The 24663-nt window shown below is 48.4% G+C and overlaps 1 protein-coding gene across 1 annotated transcript in view; it reads right to left on the reverse strand.

The window, feature by feature from the left end:
• The window catches only part of PAPPA2 (pappalysin 2), an 87303-nt gene that overhangs the window by 58783 nt on the left and 3857 nt on the right, over positions 1-24663 (reverse strand). Inside the window, exons 2-3 of the mRNA XM_062602201.1 lie at positions 21496-22558; positions 2919-3064 (exon numbers count right to left, since the gene is read on the reverse strand). Of these exons, the coding sequence (XP_062458185.1) occupies positions 2919-3064; positions 21496-22558 (1209 nt within the window). The remainder of the gene's footprint in view (positions 1-2918; positions 3065-21495; positions 22559-24663) is intronic.

The following is a 24663-nucleotide window of genomic DNA, read 5'->3' on the forward strand; positions in this document are numbered from 1 at the left end:
GCCCTCCTTCAGGAGCCACTGACCTCAGCCAGATATATGAGCTGGCCTCAGCTTATATAACTACAGAAAGTATTTATAACATCAAATATTCACAATTCCCTTGCCTTTCAACCATGTTTAAGCAAATACAGTTCACATGCAGCTACACATGAAGTTTAAAGCATCTGCATTATTACAGGGTTTTTGAGGCAAGGCTTTCCACTGTGGAAAGGTAAGGTTTTCATAGGACATGAGTTCTTCGACTCCTTGTGTTTTGCAGTTAAAAGATTTACTTCTAAGTTCTCAGAAAATTCATTCCAGACTCCAAGTAAGAACTTTGAATTTGAGAGTGATTATGGTGGAAAGACTGAGACAGATGGTATGGTTAAGAGGGAGTTTTGCAAATAGACCTGAGACCTTCCACCTCTGGCTGCAAGTTGTCCCTGTCTAGGAGCTCCACAGCAGCTGAAATACTGCCTACAGAAGTATCATAGAACAGCTTACCCTCTTTGACTCAGTATGTTAACTCTTGTACTTCAATAAATGTAGTTGCTGTTGGTTGGTATCACTACTGGTCTAAAATGGGAAAACAACCCTAAACTTTCAGAAGGGCTGACTGGGTTCAAATTTACTCAGGAGAGTAATCTGGAGGAGAGCAATAGATCTGTAAATCATCAGCATGAGAATGGTCACTTAATTTCTGGTAGCCCAAAACAAGCATAGGTGAAGAGAAGGGGATGAAAAACAAAGTTCACTGAACACTTCCAAAAGGTGAAGACATCAACAGGAAGACTTTCTTGAAAGACATACTCAGAGGTCAACAAAGAATGGTTTTGAAGGTGTTCGAAGTCCAGATGGCAGGTTAGAAAAACATCTAGAGAAGAATTTGTGGAGAACAGTTTGGAAACAGTATACTTATTGGGCTTTCAGATGAGAGGGTCTGTACGTGCATAGGAAAAATCAGCTTGGCATTTCTGCTCCATGGGACTAAATAGTGGCATGAGGAGATCACTGAAAAAACCCTAGCTTCATCATCCTGACACTAACCCTTTACATATTTGTAAACATTGATGAGGTCACCCCTCAGTCTCCTCTTCTCCAAGCTAAAGAGTCCCAGCTCCCTCAGCCTCTCCTCATAAGAGAGATGTTCCATTCCCTTAATCATCTTTGTGGCTCTGCGCTGGACTCTTTCAAGCAATTCCCTGTCCTTCTTGAACTGTGGGGCCCAGAACTGGACACAATATTCCAGATGCGGCCTCACCAAGGCAGAGTAGAGGGGGAGGAGAACCTCTCTTGACCTACTAACCACACCCTTCCTAATGCACCCTAGGATGCCATTGGCCTTCTTGGCCACAAGGGCACATTGCTGGCTCATGGTCATTCTCCTATCCACCAGGACCCCCAGGTCCCTTTCCCCTTCGCTACTGTCCAGCAGGTCAGCCCCTAACCTGTACTGGTACATGGGGTTGTTCTTCCCCAGATGCAAGACTCTACACTTGCCCTTGTTGAATTTCATCAAGTTCCTCTCTGCCCAGCTCTCCAGCCTGTCCAGGTCTCACTGAATGGCAACACAGCCCTCTGGTGTGTCAGCCACTCCTCCCAGTTCAGTATCATCAGTGAACTTGCTGAGGGTACATTCAGTTCCCTCATCCAGGTCGTTGATGAAAATATTAAACAGCACTGGTCCCAGCACCGACCCCTAAGGGACTCCACTAGTCACAGACCTCCAGCTAGATTCTGCCCCACTAACCACAATTCTCTGCCTTCTTCCTTTCAACCAGTTCTTGATCCACCTCACTACCTGATCATGAAGCACTGGCTGTAGTAAGATGATTGTCAAGCTGAGCCTTGGAAGTGATTTCTGGGAGCTGAAGGAATAAATTTCATGGAGATCTGCTTTCCTCAACAAGTAACTGCAGCAATACGCTATTGAAAAAACAGTTCTGAAACTTGCTGAGGGAAACTGGCAAAAAAGAACTTTGAAACAGGTCTTTAAAACTTTGAGGGTTTGACCATCACGCACTTGTAAAAGCAGAAGGTCTAGGTCTTTTGTGCAGGTGTCAGGAGTAATTATTTCCAGTTACTTACTGAGAAACACTTTAGATGTTTTGACTGCAAAGTATAAAGGGCTTTGCCGGAAAACTCTGACATTGAAGAGGTGGAGGGAGAAGCAGGAAAAAGAAACAGCAGAAATAGGAGAAAACACACAGTACATTTACATTCTAGTGAAGCCGTTGCCCTTTCGAATGCTCTGTAGCCTGCCAGGGCTGATGCCCTTGAGGGTCTGCCTTGAATTCACTGAAGTCAAAAACCTTGCCTCCAGCAAGCAGTAAGCCAAGTTATAAAAACATGGTTTAATTTCATAGTCATCCTCACATTTGCAGCTGGATTCAGAAGCTGCCACTGCTCACTGCCTGGTCAGGTTTGGAGTTGTTCATATCTGGAGTCTCAGCTCTGAAATCACCAACACTTCTGGTTTATCTGTTTGTCATTACATGGTGCAAAGGGAACGTCGCCATTTCCAGAACCCTGGAAGACAGACTTGGAAGGTCCCAGAAGAAGTAAAATATGGAAGGTCCCAGAGAAGTCAGTTATGAGGCTAAACCCCAATCCAGAGCCTGCACTGATAGTGAACCTGTAGTTCTCCCCAAGTTCTCTATCCCACTGTCTCACTGCCTTCAACATTAAAAGTTTCTCATAACAATCTGGAAGCCGCTTGTCAGGGTGTAACCCCACCACTTTATCCACATGGACACAGGGAACAGGCAACTGCTTTTCTTACAGCAGCAACTGTTGCTACACCAAAAGCCTGTTTATCGTGACTTTTTTGTTAAATATCCTCAATGTTCAGCCAAGTCATGGCTGCCTTTTTGGCAAGTCAACCAAGAGGGAAAAAAGCCAACAACCCCGAGAACCCATGAGTGGGACAGCTCACTTACCCAGGTGACTAAGGGCCTCTTTATCCCATGGCCAAGTGGCAGCACCAGCCAACTCTTCCCTCACTGAACTGGCAAAGTAAACGTTGAGGAAGTGGGTGCTGTTCAACTGCAGTGCCTCCTTCAGCTCCTTCACACTCATGTATGCCCTGCAAGGACAAGGGAGAGGAGACAGTCAACATAGATCTCAATGGACCAAAAAGAGGAAAAGCAGGAGCCACCTGTAGATAACCTGAAAAGGGTGCAGCAGACCTGGAGATCCCATCCTCAACTCTCTGAAACCAGCCGCATTTGTTAAAAGCATGGCAAAATTCAGCAAGTTTCAACAGGATGTCCCATGACACTACTAATTCTGCTCTCTAAGGTGCAAGCTCTGCTACTGAGTGATCTGGGTGGGAGGAAGTCATGCAAATCTGAAGAAGTTTTGCTAATTACAGTAGATTTGTTGATGAATTCTACTCTTACAGAAGGTTTTCCAACAACAGGGACAGAAGAGACCCCAGAGAACACATAACAGGACACAAAAATGGGGGGAGAAACAATGGGACAAGAAAAGAAATGCAGAGGCCAGTCCTGCAAGGAGAAAGAAAAAGAAAAGTGTAATTCGAAGGGTGGGAGTGGAAGTAAGTTTTTCTCATGGGGTGAGGAAACAGAAAGGAATCAAGAACTGCAGCTAGTTCCAACAAGGGTTTTCAGGGATTGTCCCTGATACAGGTCAGGGCAGGAATGGACAAACCTTATTCTTGGAAAAATAAAGTGTTTGCCATCTAAGGCCAAGAAGTCTCTTCTCCAGCTTCTCTAGCCTGATTTCCCCTACTCTATCCTCTTCCCCAGGATGAATATACTGGAAGTGGCAGTGCATGGTAAGAACAAGGGGTCTCTGCAAAGCATAGCCGCACAACACACCAAGAGACACGCTATCTCACTCCCATCCCTGTGTATTGTATAAGGAAGAGCATGAGCAAAAGGAATCTTGGAATTTGCTCAAAGAAATTTCTCTTCCACCTCTGTTCAAAACAGACCTTGGAGAAAAGTGCTGCCTGGGTCCAGCCAGCACTGAGCCAACAGCAGGGCTTTCTTCACATGTATCTGTCTCTCTGCACATGATCTGAATCCTTTTTGAGAGGAGGTCTGGGATGTCTGCAGGAGCCAGCGCAGGGAAGCACAGGAGCTCCCAGAATAAGCTTAATGGGGAGAGGAGGACATCGCTGAAGACAGATCCATCAAAGGGCATGCCTAGTGGAAAAAGCCATCTGACAACACTGCTGGCTGTCTCTCCTCCCATCTCCAGAGCTGAAAATAAAGAGGTGCAGGAGCAGTAAAAAATACTGTAATGAGGATATCCAAAACATCCATTTCTAAAGGGTGCAGGAAGGTAATGGCTGGGAGAGGTATGTAGGCAACAGACATTGAAGCAGAGCAGTAACACCCATGGGTGTCTGGGTGTCCAAAAAATGATCCTCACAGTGTGGTATGTCTCTCAGCACTTAGAGGAAAAATATGTAACCCAGCAGTCAGGAAATTTAAGTTCCATTTTGCCCTCTGCATGGCTCTTTCTGCATAGTTCAGAGGTCTATATTGCATTCACCCGTACATCAGCAATCCCAGTGTTGATCTTTAGGGAGTTCATGTCCTCAGCTATGTAAAATGATCAGGATCTAACTTAATGATAATAATAATTCCAATAATAGCAGTAGGGCCTTGAGTTGCGCTGCAAATGACAGATACTCTTTTAAATCAAGTACTAGCATTTCCACCATCAGTGCCATTAGCCTCATGGACTGAGACAGGTAGCCCTAGAAGACATTGTCTTTAAGTCTTCAGAATCTGAGGACCCTGACCTGTGGTTTGCGAAGTCATTAATTGAAGAGATTCTAAGAAGGGAAAAAACTCATGGAAAGGCTTCAAATACATCACTGTGGAATGATGATGGAAATGCACCATTGTGGAAATATGTCATAAGAATGACTAAACCTGCAGCATAAGGCCAACAGCAACAATAAGGTGGTGGAAAGCATTTCATTTGTTCCCATGCTTCCAGGAGCAATTGGCATCTTTAAGCTGCACAATGCGACCGTTTCTTTATGCTGGATTTGCCCTGAAGGTACACCAGCTATACTTGAACAAGGAGCTTTCTGTAAAAGTGGTGTCCATTAGTGCATTCCTTAACACATTGAATTATAGAAGGAAAGACAAGAAAACTGAGCATGGGCTAAGGGGAAAAATGGTGTATTCTCATCTGAGATGTGAAGTGAGATGTGCGAATAGAGTGTTTGAGATGACAGGATACGTAGTCAAGTAATTATACCAACCAATTTGTTTAGAAAGAGAGAGGTTGCTACAGCAAATGGAAAAGAAGGAGGAAAAAGTGAAAAAATAGAGGAACTGGACTCCAGAAGTAGACTACAGGAGGATGGCATGTGGAGCCGAGCTTGGTAACCCAAGGTCACTTCTATAGATATGAAACAGCAGAGACTTTCAGAAGCCATTGCTGACTTGGAAGATTTCAGATAATCAGGATCTGCTGACTATCTCTGTCCTACTGGTCTGCCCCAGTAGGCCATCCTGAGCTGGAGATATCTCACCCACCTTCCCAGTGAACAAAGCAGCTCTGAAACCCCAGTTACTTTAGAAAATCTTGGCTGGATGATATGGCAGCATTTAATGGCAAGATGAGATGACCAGCTTGTCTTCACCAAGCCCTGAGATCTCCCACCACAAAGCAGCATTCCCAGAACACTTTCCCCAGCCACATCAGCTTGTGGAGAGAAAACTCTCCCAACCGGAAACGACAAATTAGGAGAACATGATCTCTTCTCTGTGATGTCTCGCCTGAGCATCCCAGACACGCGCCACACTGACGCCATCCCTTCAACCCAACCAAGACGGGAGCAGGCCGGGAGGAATAGATAGGGAGAAGAATAAACAAACCTGAAGAACATATTTGTGGCATGACGCAGAAGGAAGAGAAGCAAATATTTCATAGAAAATAGAGCATAAGGAGGGGGAAAGGGGGGAGGAAATCTCCTTCATGCACCAGAGCTGCTTGGGGGACACAAACTTAAAAATAACGTTGATTCCTGACCTATGATATCTTGGAAAAATAGCACCGAGTCCTTCTAGGCTATCCAAATTCCGAGAGCTGACGTCAGCCCTATTCAGAGGGATATTCCCGACGCCCCTCTTCTGGAGACATGATGTTTTTCTGGCTGTCGCCTGCCATTCCCTTGACACTAGCAACATTTTTTGTCAACCCTTAATTATAAATAACTCTAATTTCCTCCATTGAGAGATCTGGAAGGTTCAGGGCTGTGTCAAGAGAAGAGGGAGCAGTTCCAGCACTGGCATACTCAGATGAGTTGAATGGACAAGAACAGGAAAGGACCCCAATTTCACCCACTATGGCATGGAAAGCATAAATATCCTGCTGGTGTCCCCGAAGTCACAAGCAAGGCCAAAACAGCTCTAGAAGGGGCAACTCCAGTTCTCCTCAATCCACATTTCCCACTGGCATCCTTAGCTTAGACAAGAAGCACGCAACTGGCGTCTTTGCCTGTTGCTTACTGCCAAGGTTATGCTCTCCCTCTTCTTTAGCGCTTCTGTGATTTTCCCGAGGGGGAAGGCAGAGCAGCCTTTGGACTCCACAAACAGCCTAAATGACAGCCTTCTCCTCTGCCCCTCAAATAGCTTTCCAATGCCTACAAGATCAGAGTATTCCAAACTAGATGGTATTTACAACAGGGTGGGCACTGCAATCCAACACAGAAACACAAGGAGAGACAGGGCACATGAAGGTACAGCTATCAGCTGTACCAAACCCAAAGGATAGAGCACAGGATAGAAGAGAGACAGAGAAGGGCCATCAGGTCATCAGGTCTGCCAGATTCAAAGCGAGTTCTTCCAATAGCATCCAAAACTGGTTGTGAGCAGGTAGCTGCATAGCTATACCACCTTGACTTGGGGAGTATTTGCATCCCTGGGAGAGTGGAGCTTTCAAGAAGATCATATTCAACAGTAGAGAGAGGTAAGGGACAGGAGGGCTATGGACTGCCATTATTAGAAATGAGCATGGGCATGTACACCACGTGAAATGATGGCATTTGAGGGAATGAGATCAGATATGATGGCCTCCCTCATGACAGGTGCTCAGCCAGGATGCTGCTGACTTAAACTTCTTCTGAATGACACTAGCCGACAATCTGACTGAGGCAGACTTAGGCACAACACTGCATATTGTTTTACATGTGAGACTCATGGTTGGCAGAAGGCAAGGTAGAAGAAGCAGCACAGTGGAGCCACACTGACGCTTGTGTGGTACTCATGCTAGGTCAGGAGCACATGGCTCTGTATGGGACAAAGTGATGCGCTGTCATTGTGTGGCATTTCATGCTGTAGAAAAAAGAAAAGGAAAATGAAGTTCAGCAGCATCAGTGACTGTCACCATAGAACAGTGGAATCAGAGACTCGTATCTGTGGATAAGGAGGATCTCCACAAGTCATCTACTCTGACCCCTTGTTCAAAATAGGTCTAAGTAACATTGTTCAAGGCAACATCCAGCCTGAACAGCTACAAGGACAGAGGGTTTCTAGCTTCTCTTAGCAACCTATTCTAGTATTTAACCACACCCATGGTCAAAAATAGAAAATTCCTAACATCTAAACCAAATTTATCACGTTCCAAATTGTGACTATTGCTTCCTGTCCTCTGCCATCTTGAAGTCCTGCTTCATCTTCTCCCTGTCACGCCATCAAATCAAAGGGGAAAATCACCAAATGATGGTAAGCTTTGCATGGAAAAACTATTACTGCAGTAGACCTTACCACACTAAGGTCTAGAAACCCAAAGCTCCTTTTCAAGTAGCTGAAAAATCGTGCTACATCCATGATCCTAGGCCTCCCTGGAGAACCCTCACAACCCTTTATCATACTTTTCCCTCTGCAATTTTGTCTTAACTCAAGGGGGAGAGAGCACCTTTCTACTCATGGTTGCAGGTCAGGCTCTGGGCTACCTTAGCCAAACGAGAAGACTTGACATGCTCTGGAGAGACAGAACTGTTGCTGCTTTTCAAGGCAGCAATTTCTGCCTCAACAACAGGACCACTGCTGGTGGGCATGTGGGAAAGAGGAGAGGATCTGCTAATCTACAGGGCAGAGAAATGAACAATGAAGCTGTAACACAAGCCTGATGTGGTTTAAGGTGGGAGAAGAGGAGCAAGAGTGGCATATTTTAGTGACAGCCATATTCATCCTGGGGCTATGAAAGTGGCCATTACTACTGAAAGGCAAATGATGGAACTTGCAAATGAAAAGCAAGGCCACCATGTACCCCATGCAGTACCATAAATCAAAATTAATTCTCTGGGTAGTGCAAAGGATGCAGTGTGTAATGCCACAGGAATTCCATTGCAATTCAAAAATAGGAGTCTTTTCCCTGTAGACATTTCAGAGGGGAAGTGGGAGTGGGGTTGGGTGGAAGTTGTCCAAGTGCCCTCCATGGACGGCTGGAAAATACTTGAGACCAAGCCAGCTCCAACTAACCATACAGTCTAATGTAGTCACAAGGGATTCCTGGTTCTGCTTTCATGTCCTTTAACCACCACAATTCCTCTTTCTACTCCCCCCATGCAGGGAGGCTCCCCTTTTACCCAAACCTCTTCTTGACAAACAAGGAATCCCTAAGACTTCCCAGGAACTAGCACCAGCCTGCCAATAACGTTTTTGGTGTGTGGACAACACATTCACCCACAGCTGCAAAGGGTTAACACAACATGCAGCAACCTTGCTTCTGAGGCAGCAGACACAAGCCCAAGAGCCTCAATTTACTCCATGAAGACAAATGCTGAATCAAGTGGCATGGATATTTTTTGGAGAGCAAACTCTCCATACTCTTTGTATCATCAGTGAAGAGATGCTTCTCCAGACAGTAAGTCAAAGTGGACATCTTCCAGTTCACCATACCAAAGGACTCCTCTCCACGGTGACTCTGTAGAGGGGGGTTGTCTAAAGGGATAATCCTCCAGGCTCAGGCTTTCTGCTTGCATACATGAATCTTCCTTGCTAGAATTTGTGAACTCTCACCTTCCCTGAAATTTCTGGTGTTAATGCAGTTGGGGGGTGATGTTATTTTAGACAAAAGCTAAAGTCTTTCTGCACTTGTTAAGACTACTTGCATCCCCATGACCACGGTCTAGGAGCTCTGACTCCAGTAGAGCACTACGCTGGTATGCAACAAACATCATTGCCAGCATCATGACAACTTGACAAGGCAGCAACATCCAAATGACTCTCATCTGGACAGGCGTTGGTAACACAGCCAGATACAAAACACATGCAAGAGGTGAAGGGAAGGCTGAGGAGCAGCCAGACATTCCCCTGGGATCACAGAAGGCAAAACACTGCTGGAATAATACCCTCTGTAGTCCTCAAGAGTCTCTCACCAGCTTCATTGTGTGTTGGGCTCCAGCCAAAGAGAATCTGGGTACACAAGGGATGAAGGCATCACACATCGCTTGGATATGCCTGGAAAAACCCAACCCTGAGGCACTGATAGCGTGAGTAGAAGAAGAACCACCTAGGAAGCAGCCATCACTGGCAGCACCACTCAAGAGACAGTATAAAATTTGCATGAGCGGCTGAGTATCAAGATGTCAAAGAGGACAACAGTCCTATGAGTTCCATCTCTTGAGCTGCTTCTCACCCAGAGGCTACCTGCAGAGATCGCCTACAGTCCCACCATATTCACACCTCCACAGACTGCTTTAGGGTCCAACACAACACCAGATGCCCAAAAGGGCTTCCTTCCCAGGGCAGAGAAACAAGGACCTCTTAATCTTCCCAGCAGCTTTCCCCATACAACCTTAGAGGTGTAACACACCTGTATAATTTAACATGGAAAACCTTGTGCCACCAAAAAAAGGCTCACAAATTCAGCATTTCCTACAGCACTTCAGCCCTAAAGCATCTTGGTTCTGCCAAAGCCTGTACACACTTGCAAGTTAATACAAAATAAGCCAAATACTTCCCACAGGAAGCCAGCTTTGAGCTTGTGCTAGCACTACCGATTCACCCCATGAAGCTTTCTTTTTATGCCCTCAGGGAGGACAAATCCATGCAAGTCCCATAAACTTCCTGGCTTATGTGACAATTCTTGTGTTGCTTAAGCATAATGGGCCATCAACTTTCCCCTGGGATAAATTTGTCCTGGCTATCTGCTTTTTAGTGCTCTACATCTTGGGGGAGTTGATAGCATTTGGGGGTTATTTTAATGGGAGTTGGTAGCCATGATCAATTGTAAAAGCTCTATTTCCAAGGAAATGGGTATTTAATAGATCTTTGAAAATGTTGGTTATTGACCCAATGGCCTTAATGGCTTAAAAACTGTCTGATTGTAGCATGTAAGAGTAAATGCATATGATTTTCAAATGCATACTGGAATAGGTAGTAAAAACCCTTTTAAATTGCAGGGACCTGGTCAATAGGGAGTTTCCATTTGCTTGTTTGTCCTTTTTATTTCTATCAGAGTGAATCATGGCCATCTCTTCCTCAGAGAGGCTTACCATTTCCTCACGGGTGAGATCATCTTAAAACACACGACCCATCTGAGACCCCATCAAGGTACAGTGATGTCTTTCATTAGACTAGGTGGCAGTGCAGAGTCCAGCTTTCAGAATGCTCCCAGGAGCAGAGGACACATGGACCGTCTCTCATCCTCCATGGGTGATGCAGCCCCAGTGCTCTCAGGGAAGCCCCTTGGGAGCTGAAGAGCCCCATGTGCCTCAGTAGCCTGGGTTTAAACTGAACTTACAGGCTCTCAGCTAACAATCATAGAGTGAAATTCTGAGGCAGAAATCTTGGTTTATGTGGGGTTAACACATGCCAAAAACAGGAATGAACTACAAATGAATGCCATTCTGGAAGCAACAAACAGAGTAAACCCTGATATTTATTTCATGGTGCCTGCAAGCACTGACTCACACACGCAGCCAACCAAGGCACGTATTTCGGGTTAGCAACCCCAGCAGCTCTCCAAGGTCTAAAAAGGCTTAGCACAGGCTGCAGTTATTCCCCATCCTTGCTCATCATGGGGACAGCTCCCCTCTCCTGGCTGCCTTTTTCATAAGCCTGCAGGAACACAGTTGCCCAAGATTTTAATCTGTTTGAAACCAGCCTGTGGGTTCAGCCATTGCAAAGAGGAGATCCCAGCCACGCATGTGCAGGACAGCTAGACTGGATATACATCACCCCCATGGAATAAGACAGAGAAAAAACCAAGGACCTGAAAACTTCCAAATTTCAAAGGGACATCTGTCTTTCTGCTCCCTTCTACCTTTCCCTTCAAAAATCTCACAAAGAAGAAATTAGAGAGTTCAGAGTTATGGCTCATTGCTTCTCCTCATCAGTGGAATAAGCAAAGGAGACAAATATTGCAGGTCACTGCCTGTGTCCATCCCAGTAAGGTGTCTCCTACTGCCATCCTAAGTACATCCATAACACAGTATCCCACCTGCTTGCAGCAACACTCACCTCCACCCCCTGAACCCCAAGAGCATGCAAGGAAGGAGCAACACTGCTGGCCAAGTGCAGACTCTGGGTGCAAACCCCAGGGCTTGTGCATGCCTGGGTGATAGGACCCTGCTGGCTTTGGCTTTCCACGTGCTCCCAGCACTGATCCCCTGACTCATGGCAGGCATGAAGGATGTTCAGACCATCACAGTGCTCTCTGAAAACCCATCATCATTCCCCTAGAGCACGTGCCTGGCCATCTGTGAAAGCTAACAGTGTACCTAGCAAGTAAGGAAGCTACTGCACATCTATGGGGGCTGTAAGCAGGACATGGGAGTTTTCATGATGAGACATCATCCCTGAAAACAGGGAAACAGTAGTGCCTGGGGAAGAATCAGAAGAATTCAGAAGAAACAGAGCTAAAGATCCAGTTTTGAACCATTTAGAGGAAGGAAAGGAGCCCTAACAGGGAGAAAGGCAGTGAAGCAGCAGCTTGGGGAAGGAGGGAAGCCCAGCATCGCGCTGGGTGGCGAGGCTCCAAAGCCCAGTGTAGGCAGCATCCTGGCTCCAGTGCACACCAACACGCTTTGGAGAGACTTGCTATCCACCACGCAGGGTAAGTGCTCATCTTCCTTTGACAATGTTGATGCTGGCTGGTGAGACACTGGTGTTAGGCAGAACATATGTGAGAGAGGCTAAGTGAGAAGTGCGAGGGGAAATGTTTGCAGCCCTTTGTGGTTTTGTGAGGCAGAACTCAACGGTGGCAAGTTATTCTAGATCAGTCTCCAAGCTAAACAAAGCCAGGTATGGTTTACTTTCTGCCTGGATTGTTTGCTTCAATGGAAAATAAAAAACATTCCTGGCCAGGACCAAGTTTTACAGCACATTTTGCCTATCTAAGGTTGCACAGATAAGCCCTATCCCACCTAACCCACAAGACCAGACCTGAAAAATCAGCTTTCTCTTACATTTTGCCTGCATCAAAAATACAAAGCAACATTCCAGGTTCAGGAAGGTCTTAAGGCCTCCGCAACCAAGTCAGTATCCTGAATTCCACTGCTAATTTTTATACCACAGTTCACAGTCTGCTGGAGGAAGGCAGAAGGGGTAAAACACAGGTAGGTACAACACTCCTGTTCTCCCCAGCATTGTATGGGCTTCACGTGGCTGAGCAGAGTCTCAGCACTAGGAGGCTCAGTAAAGCAAGCCAGACAAAGGGGAATTGCTTAAATAAGACCGTAGATTAACGCCTTGTGCTTAGCCAGGACCAAGCCGCTTCACCTCTTTTCATTAAATGCCTCTTTCCCATGCAGGGACTAGGAAGCAGGAGGCCAGAGCCCCAGCATCAGCGGCAGTACCTCACTGCTACATGACTCAAGGTTGGCAAGATGTCTGAGACTTCCGTGCCTCAGTTTCCCTGGCAGAAGATTACCCTTGTCCGCAGCACAGGCAGGTGTTTGCAAACCCACATCCCACTGCTGTTGAATGGAAAGTAAGTGTCTGGCTTTTCACCATGTTCGTCCTCCTTTCCCACTCATCATCCACAGTATCCTCATGTACAGGACAGATCTGAGGTGGGAAAGAGGGAGAGCTGTGAACTGGATAATCATGGTGAAGACGACCCTACAGTGCCAGCAAGGATGTGCCTAAAGCCTGTCTCAGCCAAAATGTTGAGTCTGATGCACAACAGACTCGACACCGTCTTCTGTGCCTGGTCTCAGGAGGCAGAGTACATGTGGAGCTCTGTGCTAGGACTAGTTGAGGCTGGAAAGAAGCATGGGATAAAACGTATCAAGAAACAGCTCAGTCCCTCCTGAAAGAAGGCATGGATAGTGCAGGGGTGGAAACCATAAGCTAGCTTCTGCATGGATGGTGGAGGCAGAGCCCCTAGCTTGAGATCATCTCCAAAAACTATTCTGGTGACCATTAGGTGACAAGTCTCTTCTTCACCCAGCCTCCCTTGACTAGTAGGGCAGCAGAAAAGAAAACAGACACTGCAAGGCAGGGGAAAGATTTTTGATGATGCCCAGATGAGCCCACAGCAGGCTGCAGTGTGCATGGCCATCCTTTAGAGGGGCAATTGCCTTGCAGCAGCAGGGTGGCAGAAGATGAGGGTGCCACCTTTCCGGTCTCTGGCTGGTCTCATCTGGTCAGACTAAAAGCTCCTGGGCACTGGCAGAAGGACAACCCTTTGACAGGACTGACAACAGTGGATGAATTTGCTGAGCAGGGAGGACACTCCCAGAGGCATTAAGCTAACAGCTCCCGGTTCCTGTGCAAGGGGAACCACATAGACCTGTGGTCAATAAATCCCTCTCAGACACTCTTTACCATCATGCTAATGTCATCTTGCTAAAAGATCCAAAGCTTTGCTACATTCACCCTAAACTTCTCACTAAAGAGCAAAAACTACTAGCCTCAATATGGATCAAGAGAGTGATTGAGACAGGAAGAGGAAACGAAATCTTTTCAAACCAGTCATCTACCCCGTCTTTTATTATTATTATTATTTTCTTTAAAAAAGCCCCCCAAAACAAGTCCCAAGCCTCCAACTTATTTTTAGGTCCAGGCGATTGTGTGTCCCAGCCAGAGCGCGGTGTGCGCAAGCCAGCTTTCTAAAAATGCCTTCCTTGTGGATATAAAAAGGACAGGAGATAATTTATTGGGGAAGTTTTGTAATGTAACAATCATATGTTAACCACAAACAACAAAAAATATCAGAGGCTGCCTCTGGTCCCCAGTACAGCCCTTGACAGGCTGCTGTCACAAAGGCTCAGCATCCTCACCCTCCTCAAAGCCTCCCAGGAAAGTCTTCTGCCTCATGCCATTTTGGTGGGTTTGGGCTCTGCCGGAGCTGTTCCTTCTTTCCCCTCTGCCAAGGGGCAGTTTGATTTCCTAAATAACAGAGGCAGCTGTGCCAAGGAAAACTAAAAGCAGTGTGTTGGCTTAACGACTCCAACGGCCACGGCTCAGCCTGCCAACCCAAATGTGGATTAATTCATCCCAGAGACCCCATCAATGCCAAGCAGATGATGTCCCACAGGATGGCTGCTGAGCTCCCTGCCACTCTGCCATTTCGATTCCTGAGGTCTCTCTAGCATGAGCAGGGTCTCAGCTGGTGTCCTTCACTTGTGGGCAAGGGTACAGTCAGATGGGGAGGAGCCCTGGGGAGAGCTGAACATCAGGACAAAGAGTGACACCCCCCACCCCACCAGCCATTGGACACACGCTGTTCCCTCACAATTGCCATCCTGATACAATCAGCCCCCTTCAAGTGAGCCCCTGAGACAGTGGTGTTTGCTAGAACAATAGCTCACATCTGGGACAGCTGTTTTCCCCGAAAGCACCCAGGCTGCCTACAGCCGCTGGGCAGGAGTGCTCTCCCCTCGTTCACATAAGGATCATGTTCCCCCTCTCCCGCAGTCATCCCTGGGGAGACCTGACAGCTTCCTCGAGGCACATGCTGCCTTGCAGCTCCCAGCTCAGGAAGGCTTGCAGGAGTGAGTGAGACTTATCCTCCAGCAGAGGCTTATTAGAGATTAGCCCTCAAACCTTCTACCTAGGGCAGCAAAGGAGTGCATTACTGCACCCCTAAACATACAGAAGATTTAAGCACATCAGCTGTATGCTGTAGCTTGCTATACAGAGCAAGCTGCATTGTCTAGTACCAAAGTCAGGGGCTGGCAACCATCCCGTGGACCTGGACACCTCTACACTTTCATGTTCCTCTTCCAGCCCTGCTCCTCTGATTCCCGGGATAACTCAACAGAGGTCTGGTCTCACCAGGATCCACTGTGATATGAATATTTCCTTTTATCTACCAGCTCATGCTGCTGAAGTTATAACCTCCCTTTCACACATCTTTGTGAGACCAAAAGCTCCAAAGAAATCTTTGGCGTGCTCAACTCATAGCCTCATTTATAATGAAGTTTGGAAGATACAAAAGGCACAAGGGCAGACAACTACTTCACATGGAAGGAAAGGAGCAGTCTTCACAGCAAACAAGGAACAAGAAATTAAAAATAGGCAGACTAAGCAAACAAAAGACATCTTGCCAGGACAGCAGGGGCAGCAACCAAAGACTGACTACTGTGTTCCCCAGTAGCACAAATGTAAACACACTGCAGAGCCCACTAAGTCACACCAACCAATCCCACATTGCGTGCATTATCTCACTACCCTGAGTCCCCCTTCTTGGGAGAAAAATCCCAGTGTTGGGCTCACCTTTGGCACAATGCACCAGATACTTCCTAAGGGGTAGTGTCACATGACAAATACCCTCCAATGTACTTTGAGAAGGTCAAAAGCAAGCACCTACAAGCTGAGTCACCCAGAAGTACATTAATATGGATATAGCCTCCAAGTCCCATCACGAGCAAGCAGCTTGATAGGCAACCTGCCCACCTGATATAATGGGCTCTACCAAGGACAATCCCTTCTATCCTTGCCAAGTTTTGAAATCATTAATCAATGGGAAAGCTCAGAGGGAGTGGGTTTTCCTACAAGGAAAGAATACATTTTTTATGATCTCAAATCCAACCACACTCATGAAACTTTAAAGCACCTACCAAGAAACCATCAAGCTTCAGCAAAAAGCCCTGTTTATTAGTGTACCTCCCCAGTCCCAGCAGGTCTACTAGAGAGGAGAAGCAACAACCTCAGAAGCCAGTGAATCCATCACTGCCACCTTTGATGTCTCCAAAGCATCCATCTCCTCACCATCACACTTCCAATCCCCAAGACCTGAGCCCAGCACCTGAGGCACCGTCTTTTGGAAACACCAGCCCTATGTGCAGTCATGGGGCTTTGATCTCATTGCAGCTACAGAGACATGGTGGTACAACTTGCATGACTGGAATGTTGTTGGAAGGTCATAGCAATCAGGAAAGGTGCCTGAGGACTGGAAAAAAAAAGTGAATGTTAACCCAGTCTTCAAAAAGGGCAAGAAGGAGGACTCTGGGAACTATAGGCTGGTCAGCCTCACCTCAGTCCCTGGAAAGGTGATGGAATGGCTCATCCTGGAAGCCACCTCTAACCATGTGGAAGTCGAGCAGGTGATCAGGAGTTGGCAGCATGGATTCACCCAAGGGAAGTGAACCTACCCGATTACCTTCTACAATGAGACAACTAGCTGGATAGATAAGGGAAGAGCAGTGGATGTTGTTTACCTGGACTTCAGCAAGGCTTTCAACACTGTCTTCCATGACATCCTCACAGGCAAGCTCAGGAAGCATGGGCTGAACAAGTGGACAGTGAGGAGGTTTAAAAACTGCCTGAAAAGCAGGTCTCAGGGGGTTGTGGTCAGTGGTACAGAGTGTAGTTGGAGACCTGTAACTAGTGGTGTACCCCAAGGGTCCAGTATAATTTAAGTTATCCATCAACAACTTTGATGAAGGGATGGAGTGTCTCCTCAGCAAGTTTGCTGATAATACAAAACTGAGATAAGTGGCTGATGCCCCTGAGTGCTGTGCTGTGTCTTTCAGAAAAATCTAGACAGGTTGTAGAGATGGGCAGAGAGGAACCTTCTGAAATTCAACAGAGGCTTCTAATTTTGAAATAACATTGCACATACCTGCCCCCTTTCACCATGAGGAAGATCTGCTAAGGTTTCCTTTAGCAAGGAAAGATAGAGGGAAATTGAGCAGCTGATTTGAATGTTGTTTTACCATCTTGTTGGGATTAAGGTCTGGCCCCGTCATCTGTTGCGCCAACATGCCATCCATGCTTTACCTGCTTTCAATTTGACATCTTTTATGCTACCTGTCCAACCACATCCGGCTCAACATCTCCTGACAGTGGGCTGCTTAAGTGCCAGAGTAATTCGTTCAGAGTAATTAGTTCATCCCTTTGGGAAAAAGGGATGTCCACAACAGACACTCAGTTCAGGTTAATCTGGATCAGCTTTTGAAGACAGCACTTAAACAGCAGGAGGCTCCCAGGCATCCTTAACCCAATTAAGCACCCTTCTCTTAGGAAGGCCAGCTAAGCTTGCATTAAAACCCATCAAGTGTCCTGTTAATCAGGTACACTTTAACATCACAGCTGTGGTCATCCCAGTGGAGGCCACCAAGAGACTGGAGATGTCTCATAATTTTTCACCTCCTTTTGTCACTTTGGTTATTTCTGCCCTTACGTTGGGTAGTCAGATGAAAGGCCCAGCAGCTCTGCCCTTAACCACTTTGCTCTCCAGACTCCCCTCCAGTCTTTCTTTTCACATTAACTGTGTCACACACCAGACTCTCATTGACTAACTGCCCGAGGGGAACCCTCACTGAGTGTTAATTGCTGTTAATGAGCTGTTGTTGCTTTCCTTCTAAGAGCACCAATTAACAACAGCATTCAAGGCACTGCAAGAAGATGCATGTCTGCAGCAAATCAAGGCAAATTTTACATCAGACCCTAGCATTGCACTACCAGCAACTCCTGGAAAATGCTTTAAATCAGGGTGAAGGATGGCAGCAGGCAGCTCTCCTGCCATTGCCTGTCTCCTTGTTGTTCGTATGGTGGGTTAGGGTATATGAGAAATCTCTGACTTTCTTCCTATAGTTCCTGTTGTGGTGACCTGCAAGATGTCTACACTCAGCTCTTCACCCGAGTTCTTGTCTTCCTCCAGCCACAAGCACATATTCCCACTGATGGTTTTTACACAGAGGCTGGCTCAGAACTTAGTGGGATTTATCCTGTCCCATGAGCTACTAGATGAGGTGCAGGAAGGACTTGGCAAGATGGCTTGATGATCTGGTGGTGTGCACAGTAACACTGCCATTGTTTCAGGATCATCCCCCACCCTAGAGCTGGGGGCAGTTCCTACCTCAGCTACAGCAGGGTCCACCCCATCAGAGCTTTATAATCCTTCTTTCCAAACCCCATTTTCCTCCCTTGTTAAGCATTGGCAAGGGTATATGCCAGCATGAAGTGTGGCCCTGGAAGTATACTGAGATATGCACCTGCTAAGAAGTACTAGAGCTACCTCTGTTCCTAAGGCTTCTCCTGATTTTTCTGTCTCAAAGCTGCAGTCCAAGGAAAAGAGATTTTAAATGAGGGATGTGCTAAGATGGTAAAAACTTCTCATGAGCGCTTAAGGTTATGCAAGTCAAGACAAGGTATTGAGACCATTCAACAGAATAGACTACATCTGTCTACAATGCTAGTAAAAAATTGTCCAGTGTCTCTCTCTGATTGTCTCATTTGGATTATTTTTAGCTAACTAAGAAACATTCACATCCAGACTCCTTTTTGTGAGAGCCCTGAAATGAAATACAGCAGAACTTACTTACTCCATGAAAAAAGATCCCAAGGTTTTTGTCTTGCCACTTTGATCTGGAAGGAGATTTAGAGAGCAAGGTTTCCCTCTCCCCCAGCTCTCCCACAGCCTCAGCTCCCTCCTGCTCTCTGGCACATGATTCTCCAGCAGGTATGAAAAAGCCTGGGCATCTCAGTGGAGCAGCATCCAGCTTGCTCACTTACTCTCCTGCAGTTACAGGCCAACTGCTGCTGTTCACATCGAAGCACCTGGCTCCTATCGTGCTGCCTTTCCACAGTTTGTTAAATTTTATTTCACATTATTTCTTCTGTTTTGGCTTCCACCCTAAAAATCCTCCTGTAAGTTCCCCAGCCGCCCCACTACTCATAAATGCTCATTTAAGTATAATACCTTATGAGCAAATCCAGAGGAACTCACTCAGCTGGAGCTCTGTCCAAACAAAACCCCTTGGGCTAAAGTCACCTTCTTGCGTATCTTGAGATTCATCCACCAGCCTTGGGGGAATGACACTGACCTGGCCATGCCTTTGTGCGAGATCAAGCTCACCTTCTTTTTCCCCAAACGCACACTACCAATTTCTAGTGGTTTTCCCACAGACAGATATATTCTTCCCCAGGAGCCAGGGTACCCTCAGCAGGGACGAGCCCAGGAAGGGTGGGTGTCTACCAGTATCTCTGAAGAAGCCAGCCAAAGACAGCTCAGAAGAGCTCAGCAGCAGGAGGATTCAGCTCATGCCCCATATTTCCCAAATGCTGGGTGCACCAGATTTTGCTTTTCAGAGCTTAGACTACAATCAATTTTGTCTTCTGCACAGGCCAATGAGGTCTGCGGAAAGAAAATTGCAAGAGATTTGTTATTTCCCTAGTGCTCCCATTCTCCCATTCCTTTCCCACAGAAGCAAGGTTTTTGTTTTCTTTTGTTTTGTTTTCTTTCCCAACTTCCAGGGGAAAATCCTGACAAATGGAAGCCCTGATTCATACCAGCAAAAATTTGGCCTTTTTTAATTTAAGGTGGAGCCTTTCTTGTCTGAGGATGAAAACATTTCTCTAACTACACACAGAGGGCAAGGACTGAGCCTTTGCTCTGCTGAAACCAAAGCTGAGCGGCATTGGGTGCTCACAGCCATGATGAGCGGAGAGCTGTTGCGCAGGCAGGAGTGCTGCTCATCTCTCCTCTGCTCAGGAAAGAACTGGTACTCGCTCACAGGAATGAAAAACAAGGGTACAAGCGGGCACAGGGTAGCAATGGTGAGACTTTCAGAGGTGGAAGAGCATCTTCTTGGGGGGTGCTTGGGCAGAGGCATGGTTTGAGGCTCCATGGCTATAGTGATGCATTGGAAGAAAGGCTCCCCATTTTCCTCCCATGTTTTCTCAGATGACTGAAGGATATGTGAGAAAGGCTCAGGAAGGGAGGAAGGGAATTACTGCTCTTCTCCCATCACCTCTGCCTAAGCAGGGACATCTGTTTCCCTCCTCCTTCTGTGTCTCACCTGTGAAGCTGCAGAGAGAAGCAACAGGCTTGGGAAAAAGTATTTATGGCTACAGCCTACCTGCTCATGCAGACCAGGGGAAAAACAATGAAGGGGAAAGAAGGAGATCAGAAAAGCAATGTGCCCCTAACCCCTCCCCTGCAGCTTTTCTCCCCAGATGCTGCCATCTGCACTGCACCACTCCTGCTCCGGTGGGCACCTCTGCCTGTCGCCAGGAGCCAGCAGCAGGGAATCAACAACTTTCCCTGACACTGAGACAGAAACAGCTTAAAAAAAAAAAAGCGCAAAAACCATGGCTTTTTTCCCTGTCTCCAGCCAGAAAGCACATTTGGCAGAGCCCCGCGCGCTGGAAGCCATCAGCAGGGCTGCCGGCACCTCAGAGGCTCCAGGGAGGAGGGCAGGTGTGTGCAAACCACCAACTGTGCTAAGGACACTGTCCCCACCACCCCAGGGTCTCCCATCACACAGGCAGTTCCTCCCTCTCCATCCTGCTCCAGCTGCTGCTTCCACCAAGGGTGCACCAAGGGAGCAAGGGTCCCCTAATGCTGTGCATTGATGTTCCAAGAAGCAATGTGGATTTTGCACCTGTGACATGCAGTAAAGGCACATATCCTCCTCTGGCACCAAGCAGCCACCCTGTGCCTTTGCCTGAAGAAACAGATTTGGCCCCCAACCACATTTGGTTTTAAGATGCAGGGTTTGATCAGCCCCTACCAGTGCCCAGCCAAGACCTTATACCCACAGGTATAATTTCCTACAGCAAGATTCAGGGAGGCTCATTCACACCACCTCACTACCTTGCCAAAACCTGCCACTCACACCTAGTGGTGTCACCTCTTTCTCCCCACCCCAGCACTCTTGCAAAGGCATTTGGGATACAGATTAAGAAATTGGACTGTTGGACACATCCATGGAAGGAAGGGAAGGGGCCTTGGTGCCCCTCCCTGCTGCATCCCATGCAGGGAGGTCAGGAAAAGCAGCACTGCACAGAGCTGCTCTGCCCACCCTCAGTCCTGCTGGTGCAATCCCAGAGACTGGCAGCTCTGCACTGGGAATACCACCGGGGAGGGGGGCTTCCCATCACAGACACTCATTTTAGGGGGAAAAACTCTTAATGGCAGGGCATCACAGAGAGGTGCCACGCCATGTTGTGGGATCTACTGATCGTCAACGGTAAGCATACTTGTCCCACGGGAAAACACCCTTCCGCCTTCCCACACTGGAAAATCACCAGTTGGAAGCAACATCCAGGTGCAGAGTGGTTGTCAGAGAAAGGGTGCACCCCATCCCTTGATGTGCCACCTCCCCATAAACCCCGCACCTACCTCTGGGGTGAATCAGGGTCGAAGCATGTCCGGGATACATCGGTGGCCTGTGGGTCGCAGCAGTCGCCATCATCGAAGTCATCCAACATGTTGTTGCACTCCATGTGGCAGATGCCATCACGGCGCTTCCAGGAGAAGCAGCGGCCTGGCCGGCGGCAGTCCCCACCATCATAGCCAGTCAGGGGGTGCTCGCACTCAGGGTCACAACGCTCGTTGCCCACCTTGCTGGGCTCACAGCCCAGGAGAACGGCGCGGCGGCGCAGGGAGGAGTTGCGTACCTCCATCAGGCTGAGCTGCCAGGAGATGTTGTAGGGTCGGAAAGCTTCACTCAGCGCCCGGTGTTGCCGCCAAACCTGCTCCTGGCTGACTGTTGGCCGCCCACCGTCATCCTCTGCCAGGTTCACCACCCGGTACCGCACCACCTTCCCGCTGCGCAACGGCCAGTGCCGGTTGTAGTGGGAGACCAGCTCCACGTTGTCGCAGGCCGTCTGCCCGCAGGCAGGGGGGCCAAGCGGCTGCAGGACAGGCGATGGTGGGGATGGCAGCACCCATTGCTGGGGGAAGGCACCCTCCCGAAAAGGTGCCCAGCGCTCCTCTGGGGTGGCAAAGCCAGCAGCCAGAGCCAGCCCTGCTGCCCCCCTGGCTGCCCCCTCTAGGAAGGAACGCTGGAGATGGGTCTGGGACAGGGCACCCTGCCACAAGGCTAGCCCGGCCAGGTGTCCCCGGAAAGCATGTGCAGTCCCCCAGGCGTCCCCCCCCAGCAGCAGTGTGCGGCAGGAGGCCATGAACGCGCTGTGCAGGGGTCCCCCCTGCCCACCAGCACGGCCCACCCGTGCCCCGTCCACGTAGAGAGTCATCCACCGCCCGTCATAGCTGGCAGCCAGGTGGGTCCATGCCTCGGGGCGGTATCGGTGGTACGCAGTCACCTCGGTGGCAGTGGCTGCCCGGTCCGTGCGGAGGGAGAAGAAGAAGCGGGCGTCCTTCTTGCCGCTGAGCTGCAGGGCGCGGATGCCCAGAGCCCAGCCCTTATCGCTGGCTGTATGTGAGCAGTTGTCGAAGACACCTACAGTGGGGACAGGGATGGGGATGAAGAGAGAGGAGAGCTGGTGAGCACTGGAGAGCATTGCTGCTCCTCCCCAGAGCATAAGCCAGGTCCTTGGCAGTGAGACAGCTCTTGGCAGGGCTGTAAGGAGCCTCCTGATGCCACTGCCACAGGTAAATGAAGGTGGCCAGAGGCAGGGCAATAGGTGCTGCACCTGGGGTACCCCCATAATCATTGGGTGAAAAGATGGAGAAGCCAGGAGAGATGGCAGAACTGGAGAAGCAGGATGGAGAGGAGAAGAAGAGAGCAGATGAGAGGAGAGGCCAAGGAGCAAGGCGATTCTGCTCTGCTCTCCATAGGAGCACTCCTGTGGAACAGGATTAGAGACTAAGCTTTTTATCTGCAGGCCAAAGCTTTTAAGAATTAGAGCACATCAACCCAAAGCAAAACAGCCTCCTTCAGGAATACTTTCCCAACAGCTTCCGGGAAGATTTACAGCTCCGCTTTACGTTCCAGTTTTCCTCCAAGTCACACATCCAGTGCAGGTGGGTGAGGGTCGGAGAAGGAAGGACTGCCTCCAGTTGAGTGGGTGCACTCCTCAGCCTATAAGGCTTCCAAAGCATAAATCCATTCTGGGGAACTGCTTTGGACTCAGCCTCTCCCTGTGTGCCCAGTGTGCTGCACACCTGTGTTTTAGGCTGGGCAAGAGCTGGAGCTTTGCTGACATTCCCTGAAACTTAGGCTGCTGAGTGGCCAGAGTCAAGACCCAGCGGCCTGCAAGCACTGAATGCCCTTGGAAATCAATGGCCTTAAGGCACTTAAATACTAACAGGGGCAAATGCACCCACTGCTCGAAATAAATGCTTCTGGGCTCCTAAATCACCATAAGGAGGATGTTCATGCAGATCATCAGCTAGGGCAAATGAGCTTGAGGGCACACTTCGCACCCCACCAGAGGCACCTTCTGAGAGCCTCCAGTTCTCCCATTCACCAGCCCAACAAATCACTTCCAGCTGCAACTGTGCCTGATGCTGACAAAACCTGCTGCCATGCCCAGAAGCCCTTTCTTTTTTGTATTCCTGCTGCTGTATTAATGATGCTCCAGCTGGCTCTTCCCTGCTGCGTGGGTTCTCCTGCCCCTCACTGTGCCACTCCCATTGCATGCACTGCCTGCCCATCTCCATGGAGTCAGGGCATCACAGGCCAAAACAAGGGACTCCTGCCTTGTCCTACTGCCCTGCCTGTCCCTGCAGGTGCTCAGCATGACATGCTAGGGAAACTGTACCTGTCCCTGTCACTGCAAAGAGGACAGCAGAGAGGCAGAGGGGTAGAGCAGGGGGATCTCCAGAAAGAGCAGGATCTCCTGGCTTTCATCCAGGGGATGTGACTGAAGCCAGGTTACCATGACCCCACATTCCCCTGCCAACCCTGACAAACATGGCTGGCCAAGGTCAGTTCAGCCCTGCTGCAACCCAGGAAGCAGCACCCCTCCCTCCATCTATCCCTTTCACCCAGGGCAAGATGGGCTGTGGCCTCTCAGACATCCCACAGCCGTAACCACCCTGGGCACAGATCCCTGCCACCACTCACTACAAAGGCAGCCACGCACAAGCCTCTGTGGGCGGATGGACTTTGGCCAACTCTTGTTTTCTTGTGGATTGTGAAAGTGAAGCAGAAAGACCAGGGGAAGCTGGGACAGGGAGAAGGCAAAAAGCAGGAGGCAGGCAAAGGAGCCTTGCAGGCATGAGAAGGCAGAACTGAGGGATATTTTGGGGCTGGGTGCTGGCTGAAAGGGGCTTAGACCTGCATGCTTGAAAGCCATCTTCCAGTATTGGTCCTCACTGCGAAACAAGGCTTGATACCTCCTCTCTTAGAACTCATACATTTCACCTTGAAATAATTCAGAATGCCCCAAATTTTATTAAACACTAAGGCAAAAAAAATAGGGCAAACATGCCAGGGGTAGTAACAGCCTCTGTGTTGAGTGCGAGTTAGCATCCTCACAAACCCATGCTGGAGCCAAGCCAAGCCTGGAAATATCTGGCGAATTCAAAAACCTGCCAAAAGAACCTTAAGCGAGCCTAAAACCAGATCTGGAGATTTCTTCAAAGGGAGGAAAGTAATAC

This window comes from Pezoporus occidentalis, unplaced genomic scaffold, assembly GCF_034315485.1.
Source record: "Pezoporus occidentalis ecotype Australia unplaced genomic scaffold, CSIRO_AGI_Poc_V1 ctg76, whole genome shotgun sequence".
Taxonomy (NCBI): Eukaryota; Metazoa; Chordata; class Aves; order Psittaciformes; family Psittacidae; genus Pezoporus; species Pezoporus occidentalis.